This window comes from Numida meleagris, chromosome 25 (genome assembly GCF_002078875.1).
Source record: "Numida meleagris isolate 19003 breed g44 Domestic line chromosome 25, NumMel1.0, whole genome shotgun sequence".
In the NCBI taxonomy this organism is placed as follows: Eukaryota; Metazoa; Chordata; class Aves; order Galliformes; family Numididae; genus Numida; species Numida meleagris.
This window is the reverse complement of record NC_034433.1, coordinates 2,624,887-2,633,948: the sequence shown is the minus strand read 5'-3', so window position 1 is coordinate 2,633,948 and position 9,062 is coordinate 2,624,887. Positions and strand designations below refer to the sequence as shown.

Sequence of the window (9,062 nt, the reverse complement as noted above, 5' to 3'; positions counted from 1 at the left end):
CCCCGCCACCTCCCGCTCCACGCAGCCCTCCTCGCTGCAGTTTGCAAGCTGTTACCTTGGCGGGGCCCTTGCTCGGCGCGCTGCGGAAGAAAGAGGTTTTGGCCGTGAAAAAGCAATCCTCGAGGTCTTCATCCAAGCTGCAGTACCCGCTGCTCATGCTGCCGCCGATGGTCATCGAAGGCGGCCCCGCAGCGCGCCGCGCTCACATCCCGCGCTGCCCGGCGCTCATCGGCAGCTCCCACCGCTCATCCTCCGCAGCGATCGCTCCCGAGTCCGGGTAACCCTTCCCTCTCCTCCTCCACCTCCTCCGCGCAGCATGGAGCGGCCGCCGTGCCGCTTCGCCCCCAGCTCGCTGCGCAGCATCGCCTCCCCCTTCCTGCTGCGCAGCGCGCCCGCTTCCTCATTGCAAAATTTCTCGCCCTGAGCGCGGGGACGAGGTGCTGGGCAGCCCCGGAGCCGCTGCCTGGAAAGCTGTCACCGCTGCGGAGCTCAGAGGGAGCGTCGCTCCTTCTCTGCATCCTTGGAGCTGCGCTAGGAAGCAAGCCCGGGCTGGAGGGAGGGATGCCCGCAGAGACGCGCTGCCCCAAAAAACAGGTGGGGAAGGGGTAGGGAGCACAGGGCAGCGCGGTGCAGGGGGCAGCGGGTGCCTCTCTGCTCTGCCCATGCTTTGGGAGCAGCAGCAGTTGCAGCAGAGCCGGCCCCAGGTTTGGGTGCAAGGCAGGGAAATGCCACCCAGCTCCTTGACCCTGTTTGCAGCGATCCCCTCACCACGGGGGGGGGGGGGGGGAGGTGGAAAACTCACACTCAGCAGCTCAGCCTGGTACAGACCCCTGCCGGGGGCTGCTCCCATCCCCTGGTGTACATCAGGCAGCTCCAGGCTGCTTTCTAGTTACGCTTGAGCTGTAAATATTTGGAAACTTCACGGGCAGGGAATGCGTTTTTCTTCTCTGCAGCACCATTCTTGAGGCTTGCAGAGCATCCTACCAACAGGGCAGGAGCGCAGGAGGTCCGAGCAGACCTGACCCCCAGCCCCACGCTCTCCAGCTGGCAGCACCCCAGCGTGCACCATTCCTTGTGCCCAGCACAGAGCTCACACCAGCACGTTCCAAACCCATGGCCAGCGGGGCACCGCGAACGCAGCAGCACTGCGCAGTGGGAGGTGCAACATCTGCATCACAAACACGGAAGGAGAGAATCCAGATGGCACCTTTACAAAGCAACTCATAGCAGTGCAAAAAAGCGAAGCCCTCCTCTTAGCAGCACGCACACTTCTGCAGTGGCACCAGCCTGCACAGCCTTGCCGGGCTGTATTTAAAAGTGAAATAGGCTTAAATCAAGTGTGCAGGGCATGAGCAGAACCAAGTGCTGTGACAGGTGCAGAGTTGGATCTGCACTGAAGCCTCAGCTCCAGGTGCTCTGGGGGTGAGAGCAGGAGGGAGCTGCCCATGCACAGCCCCATGCAAAGCTTCCTGAGCATCCCGGGCTTTGCCCATCGCAGCCCCATACCTGGAGATCACCTCGGGTAACATCAAGACTGAAAAAATCCAATTTGGAGCCTTTGGTCTCACAGGAAACCCCGCACCCAGGTGCTGCAGCCCCAAGGCTGAACCCAGCAGAGGCTGTGCCAGCTGCAGCAGGACTGCATTGCACCCAGGGAGAGAGATCCAGGACCCAAACACAGCACACTTAAGTACTTTGCTGGATCAAGGCCCTAATTAGTAATGCTTGGTATTACATGCCAACAGGACTTCACTTCTGACTTTCTCCCGTGCTCCTGGTTTGCTTGCATTTGATAATGCTGTTTACTGGCTGCCAGCTACACCAGCTATGGCATCTCCTGCATTTCCAGTGTGCTGTCCCTTTTTCCTGGTGTATTCTGGCACCTGTTCCCTTTTCCCTTGCTCCCCACTGGGCTGGGGCAGGAGGACATCAGGTGCACACCAGCAACGAACTGATGAGGACTCTGCGGTCATTATAAGAGCCACCAATAACCCCCCACTGCCTTCATCACCCGAAGAAGAAACAAGCCTTTAATTTTACTAAAAAAAAAGTCACACTTTTCTAACACCACTGGGGGAAACCCACTGACACGTGAGGAAGAGGCAAACAAACATGTCCATGGCCCCATTCCCTTACTCAGAGAACTCAAGGGAGAAGCCACCCAGCCCAGCAGCATCTCACAGTGGCACCAAGCACGCAGTGCTGCATTTAGATGCATCCCATGCCAAAACCTTCTGGAGCCACCTGGGGATTAGTGCACGTCCCTATTCCAGACTGGAGAGCCTCAGTCCCCCCAGAATTACTCAAAGACATGAAGCCAGAGCTCACTGCCAGACCCACGCTTGCACTCTGCCAAGACACAGAAGAAATGCACCTTTGCTTCTCCTCCTGTGCCATGCAACGCTCTGCATCCATGGGACACCTGCACCCACATCTAAAAGCAGGGGAAAGGGCGAACGCACACCACCTCATCCTCACCAGACGATGCATAGAGAGGCAAGATACATGGGCATTTATTAGCAAGCATCAGCTGGGCCCACGGGCCGACCTCTGCCACAACATCTCATCCTGCCAAGAGCAAGGAACGGGTTTGGGAGAGAGGCTGAGCACCTCGAGGGCACGTACCTGGCTGCAGGGGAGCACGACGGTGCCCTCGGGGGAGAGCTGCCCGGGGTCGGGCCGGCGGCAGTCCAGCTGGACGAGGCTGCGGCACTGCTGGTGACACGTGTACCTGCAGTCTGGGAGAGAACAGAGCCATGCTGTGACCGGAGAGCTGCAGGGAGCCCCGGGTCCTCCCCTTGGTGCTCCACCAGCGCCCATGGGTGCCACCCGCAGCCGTGTCCCCCGAGCGCGGCTATCGCTCCCCCCGCTCTAACAGCCCGTCCACCCTTTTAATTTTTAACAGCCCTACAAACAGCATTCAATATATATATATGTGGGTTGTGCAAAATATAATTCCAGCACGGTCACTGACCTGTCGGCCGCCCCGCACCCGCTCCTCCCAATAAATAACACTGTCCCCAGAGCAGAGGTCCCCTCTGCAGGAAAACCTGCCTTTCCCTCTATTATTTTTATGCCCTCCCTTTTGGCATTGGGGTCATTGCTTTTGAATCTGTCAGACTTGCAGAAAGCAAAGCAATATCCCACGTTTGCTCTCACTGGAGATTCCTGCTCCTATCTGGGAATTCCCAGGCAGGAGCAGAGCAGTTGGGCTGTGGGAGCAGTGCCTGGGGCAGAGCATCTCCCTTAAGGGAACTGCTGATGGTTTAGCATCCATCTGACACCAGCTGTCATCCTCCCACTTCCAGTCGGATGTCTCAAGGCTGGGAAAGAAGCAAGGTGGTCTTCCTACTTATTTATTTTCCCCTTTATTTATTTATTTTTTTTCATTTTAATTAAGGATAAGCCGAGCAGTTGCATGGTAATGCAATGCATGACCTTTCGAGCAGCTGCTCAGCGGGGGACGTTTGCCAGCTCTGTGCTGGAGGTGCCCCGTGCACCGGGCTACGGCTGCAGCCCCACCTGAGCACCAGCACAGCAGGGCTCCATGGCCCCAAAGGCATCACAGACAGCTGGCCCCACGCACAGCCCTTGGGGTGGGGATGCTGGAGCATCCGTGCACAGGGATGCGTCTGCAGGACATAACGTGGACCACAAATCACAGCTCCTGAGTCCACCCCTGGCACAGACCCATCACGGCCAGGCATTTCCCCACAGGATTACAGCGTGACACCTCCTTAAGTCACCACCGCCTATTAACAGCCCTAATCACCACTAGCTGGTGGGGAGCACTAATTTTAGAAGCCCGACGCAGCCCTGGGAAGCAGCCATGTGACAGGGCAGGATGCCTCCCCTGCGGCCGTGAGATCATTCCTATTCGAGTCGAACAAAGCCACAGTTGGAAGCAGCATCTAATCACGATATAGCAAAAAAACTTTGGCAGCCAAAAGGAGCTGCCCTCCGTATGCTGATAAAGTTTCTCAGAGTGATAACGCTGGATTGCGCAACCGAGCCCCACCTGGATGCTCATCCATCCACCTAAGCACGGCCCTGCAGTCACCCTGCCCAGCCCCGTGTGCTATTGGCACCTTTTGGTAAAATGCTCTTAAAATCTGTTGTTTTTTTGGGTTTTTTTTTTTTGGCCAAAGTTTTCAGTTGCAGCATTGGTGCCGTGAGAGCCCAAGCTGCAAACCAACCCACGTGACATCCAAACAGATTGTGCAGACAGTGCTGCAGGAATTACCTTGCAGCCCCAGTCCCTGGTTTGCTACAGATCCTGAAACTCATTCAAATAAGAAAAAGCAGAATCCATTGGCATGCCAGCAGGCCCAAAGAGGAGCCCCAGCAGCAGCACATTGCAGGCTCCCTGTGCTAAGGGCATTTCTCCCACCTGCCCCCCAGCTCCGTGCCCCCCTGGCACAGCTCACACACATCACGGGGTGACCTCGGCCACTGCACCACAGTGGGACTGGAGCACAAAGCAGCTGCCGGGCAGGTGATGCTCCAGAACCATTGCTTCCTAACAGAGCAGTTCCCAACCTGGGCACAGAGGTGCGCTGGGACTCCAGGACCAGTCTGGAGCAGCACAGGTGAGGCAGAGGCATAAGGCACTTCCCCGCTGTGCTGTAAGGAATCCCATTACCCCTAATGAGCAGCAGCAACCAGCAGACACCCAAACACAGCACCCAGCCCTTACCTCTCAGCAGCGAGACCCCCCTGCCCAGCCACCGCGGTCCCTCCGAGCAAGACTTGGACTTGGGGAAGTGCCCGAATATTTTGCGGATTCTCTTTGTGTTGAGCCCAAAGCGGGCGCCCGCCCCTGCTCTCCCCTCCGACATCCTCAGCAGAGGGACCAAGGCTCCCAGGGCAGCACAGCACTGCGCAGAGCAGCGCCTGCCTCCACGGAGCCTTATCCCGTGGAGATAAAGCACTGACACGGGCCATTTGTGATCTGTTTGACGGATTTTTTTTCCCCTTTCTTTTTTTTTCTTTTTTTGGAACAATGAAGCCATGCACGGCTCGGGGCTCGCGCACCTCAGGGCTCGTCCCGTTCACCATGGAAAAGTTTCTATTTCTGGGGCTTTTTGCTTGATAAGATAAAACGACCCAACGGAAGAGATTAGAGCAGAGAGCAGGCGCAGGACCCGGCCGCGCTGGGAGGTCCCTTTCCAACATCCCCACTTCGCTGCTTTCCCCCTGCAGTTGTCTAAAGCCTCCAGTGTTGAATCAAACATGAGATGAAAGGAAGACACTGAGATTGGCCATGTGAGCAATATCGACTCGTGCCCTGCCCGGTTTTTGGATCAATGCTGCAGTTTTCCTGTAGCATCCGTCACTTCCAGCCATGCGAGGTGTTGGGTGATGGGGTGGACACAGGCATCATCCAGCAGAGAGCTTTAAACCCATCACCTCACCACCTCTGCATCACAGCTGCCCCTTCCCAGGCATCTCTTCACCAACGGGGCAGGTTCCCAGCATCCCGCACAACGCACTCCTCCCATTTCATCCACGGAGTTACAAAGATAAAAGTCTGCTGGATTTCCCCAGACATCACACCAAGCAGCACAGGGTAACACAGAGGAATTCCTTCCTCACCCCCCGGCTTCCCCCATCCCCGCAGCGACGCACGTCCCTTCTTCCCAACCCAGACCATCCAGCTCAGCCAATGCTCACCTGTGGAACCAAAGCCTCCATTGATGTCTCTCTCCATGAGCATGGGATAGGATGGCAGCAGCAAAGGGTGACCCGAGGATCTGAAGCCCCCCAGGGCAGCAGCAGCAGCCCCTGCCCGTGCTGTGTCCCCCAGTGAGCAATGCCTGCTGGGGGCAGGATGTGCCCTATGCCCGCCCTGCTGCCCTCATCCTCAGCCAGTGCTGCCAGGAGAACAGGAATCCGCCCCGGCCAGACCAAGGGAAGCCCCAGTATTGTGGGTCCCGGGTGCTGGCAGCAATTACTGTTTACTATTGTGACAGCAGGGATGGGAGGGCATGCAGGAAGGAGACATGGGAAACCCTCACAGCCAAAGTGCTGCTGGTGTGGGCAGAGCCCCTGACCCACAGAGCCCGGCTTGGAGCATCCTCACCTGCTACAAACTCATTATCTTAATGAAACAGCCACTCAAGAACCTGCAATGGCAGAGCTGCGGTTCCCAAGGTAGAAAGAGAACTGCTGTGCGTTCCTTCTCAAGGAAACGGGTCCTGATCCAGCAGAGTTTGAACACGCACCGAGCTGGGTGATTTTCCTGCAAGGAAACCCCTGGGCCAGCCATGTCCTGGTGGGGGGACACGATGCCCTGCTGAGCCAGGGAGGGCTCCGTGGGGACAAACCGTGACAGCAGCAAACACAGCAGGCTGTGGTCACTCCAAGCACAGAGGCACACCCAGCTCACCCCACAGGGCTGATCCCACGGGACCTGATAAGCACAGCCCAGGAAATACGCGGGCAGTAAGTCATGCCCTGCGCTGCCAGGATGAGCTCAGACCCAAGGCTGGAAAGTGCCTGCGGCAAGAGCCCGGCCTAAAGCAACGCACGGGATAAGGGGGAGGAGCGAGCGGTGGGATGGCAACGCTGCGGGTTTCCAGCAGCAGGAATTTCTTCGTCAGCACCTGCACCGCCGGTGCTGCAAGGAGGAGAAGTGGGGCACCTCGGGGGAACCAGCACCGAGCCACAATGAAACACTGCCAGGATAAGACAGCTCTGAGGCTGCACCAGCAGAGCTGCTCTGAGCAGAGCCAGGCTTCCAGCACCCACCCAAAAGGCTGAGCCCCCCACCCCCACCCCGGATATCCCTGATCAGAACCCAAATAAATCACAGCAGGGATTTGGAAGCCACGTTGTCACCTCCACATTCCAACATCCATGCTCCGCCCCACCTGAACAAACACCAAAAGAAAAAAAGCAAAACCAACAGAGACAGACCCACTGCTGCGGAGGGGGAGGGGGGGGGTGGCAGGTGCAGATGTGACAAGAATCCCCACTGAAGTTTCCCTCCCTCCCAACGAGGACACTTCGTTGCTTGGGGAATTTTAGAGGCAGAACCTTTCCCACAGTCCGAGCAGTTCTCTGCAGAAACGAAAAGGGAAGCAGTCACTGAAGGCTTGTTTCAATATCACTCGGAAAAGAGCCCTGGGAGAGAAATCCCTCAGCACACCTCATTACAGCACCACACAGCACTGGGAATTAACGCCTTGGGATTTTTGGAACCCTGAACCCCCCCCACGTGCACCCTCACCCCGCACGGACACCAAGGAGCGGGGCCACATCCAGCAGCCCCAGCTCTGCACCGCCACTGCAAGGCTCCTCATTAATTTGCACTGTCAGCCAGCGACCAGGGAAGAACGAATGGATTCATTACCAAGATTAATTGTGCTAGAAATACATCGGCATTCCTCATCTTCTAGCAGCAGCAGCGCCCACTGTACAGCGGTGACATTTGCACTACGGAGATGCGAAAGCTTGATCTAACCAGCAAAAAAAAAGCTGATTCTTCCTTAGTCACCTGATAGCACAACACCAAACCCCAGCCTGGAGCACTCTGCTGTGATGAGATTCCTTCTCCTCCATCTCTGCTGACCCAAGCAGACTGAGCTGCCTGTGCCAGGAGAAAGCAGCTCACAACCACCCCTTGCTGCTCCAAACCCATCCCATCAAGCCAGGCACACTGCTTGGGCAGGAGAAGCACCACCAGCAGCACATCCCCTAGAATTCCCCCATAGTATGAGGGTGGGAGCCCTTTCCTCGTTTCAGAAGGTATGGAAATAACGAGGCAGCAGGTGCCACTTTTTAGTATTTGCAGTTGATTTGTGGCACCTGCGTTGCTCACCTCTGCTGCCTGTGACACGGGGCTGCCCACCCGGCGTGGCCCAGCTCCTCACACCGGGGTGCACACGGGCTGCTCCTGCACGAGGACACCCCGTTCAACCCCTCCCCCCCCCAACACACACGATAGGAACGTGAACCCCTCGTGCAGAACCAAGCGCTAATGCACCCGATGGGAGCAGTGCACGCTCTCGCCGTGCGCTCCTACCGCTCGCTCCGGGGTTTGGGGCAGAGCGAGGCGCCGAACCAACCTAAGGGCGATGTTCCTAACGTGCTATTTCTGGAAGGATTGAGCTCCTCCGTGAGGCGTTAGACCACGAGCCCTTCCTGCCCGATGAGCCGATAATCCCATCTCCCCCGGAAAAACCTCGACTCCCGCATCCCCCGGACGGCCCCGCACCCCACGGGGGCAGCTCGGCGTGGGGACGGGCTGGGGCCGGAGGGGGGGGAGAGGACCCGGGTCCGGGAATGGGGGGCACGGAGCGGTGACGGCGGGGAGGAGGGCAGAAATGCGGGACGGCGGGCGGGGACAGCGGGACGGCAGCACTCACAGTCGCAGCGCAGGGCGCGCTCCCGCACGGCCGCTCCGCACAGATCGCACCACCCGCGGCTCGGGGCCCGGGGGACGAAGCGGTGACCGCGGCCGCGTTCCGCCGCTTCCCGCGGAGCCGCGAAGATATTGCGCACGTCGGGCAACAGCCGAGGGGCCCCTCCGCGCCGCCGCAGCCGCCGCGCTGCCCTGGCCCCGCCGGGGCTCCCCGGGGCTCGGCCGTCCCGCGGCTCCGGGCCGGGGGGAGCGGGGCCGGGCGGTACCCGCCGCATGGAGCCCGGAGCGGAGGGGCTGCGGGCGGGGGCACGGCCCCACGGGCGGGCACGGCACGGCACGCCGCGCTGCGGGCTCCGGGCGGGCGGTGCGGCCGGGAGGAGCGGGCAGGGCGGGCGCGTTGGGCCGGCCCCGGGGAGGAGACATGGAGGAGGGGGGGGAGTGAGGGGAGCGGCCTCGCGTGGGGTTTCCGCGGGGGATCTTCTCGTGGTGACCCTCCCGGAGGACCGGTTCCTCCCATGGGATCGTACCCCCCCCTTCCCCGCAAACTTTCCCTTTAGGATTTCCCCATGGAATCTCCACCCACACTGTTGTGAAACCTCTCCCCGCGGGACCGGGGACGTTGCATGCATACATCACCCTAATCCTGGTCCGGCAACTGGGGTGAGCAGCACGCAGCACAGAGCTGGCAGCTGTCCCC

The 9,062-nt window shown here is 59.1% G+C and overlaps 1 protein-coding gene across 2 annotated transcripts in view; it reads right to left on the bottom strand.

Annotated features, from left to right (window-relative positions):
* RASSF5 (Ras association domain family member 5) overlaps positions 1–3,341 on the bottom strand; it is an 11,342-nt gene extending 8,001 nt beyond the window's left edge. Inside the window, exon 1 of one of the 2 annotated variants that reach the window (XM_021377040.1) lies at positions 2,626–3,341. In XM_021377040.1, coding sequence (XP_021232715.1) covers positions 2,626–2,820 — 195 coding nt within the window. In that variant the 5' untranslated portion in view covers positions 2,821–3,341. Of the gene's footprint in view, positions 1–55; positions 358–2,625 lie in introns of those variants that run through there. The other variant, XM_021377041.1, reaches the window with a different exon arrangement.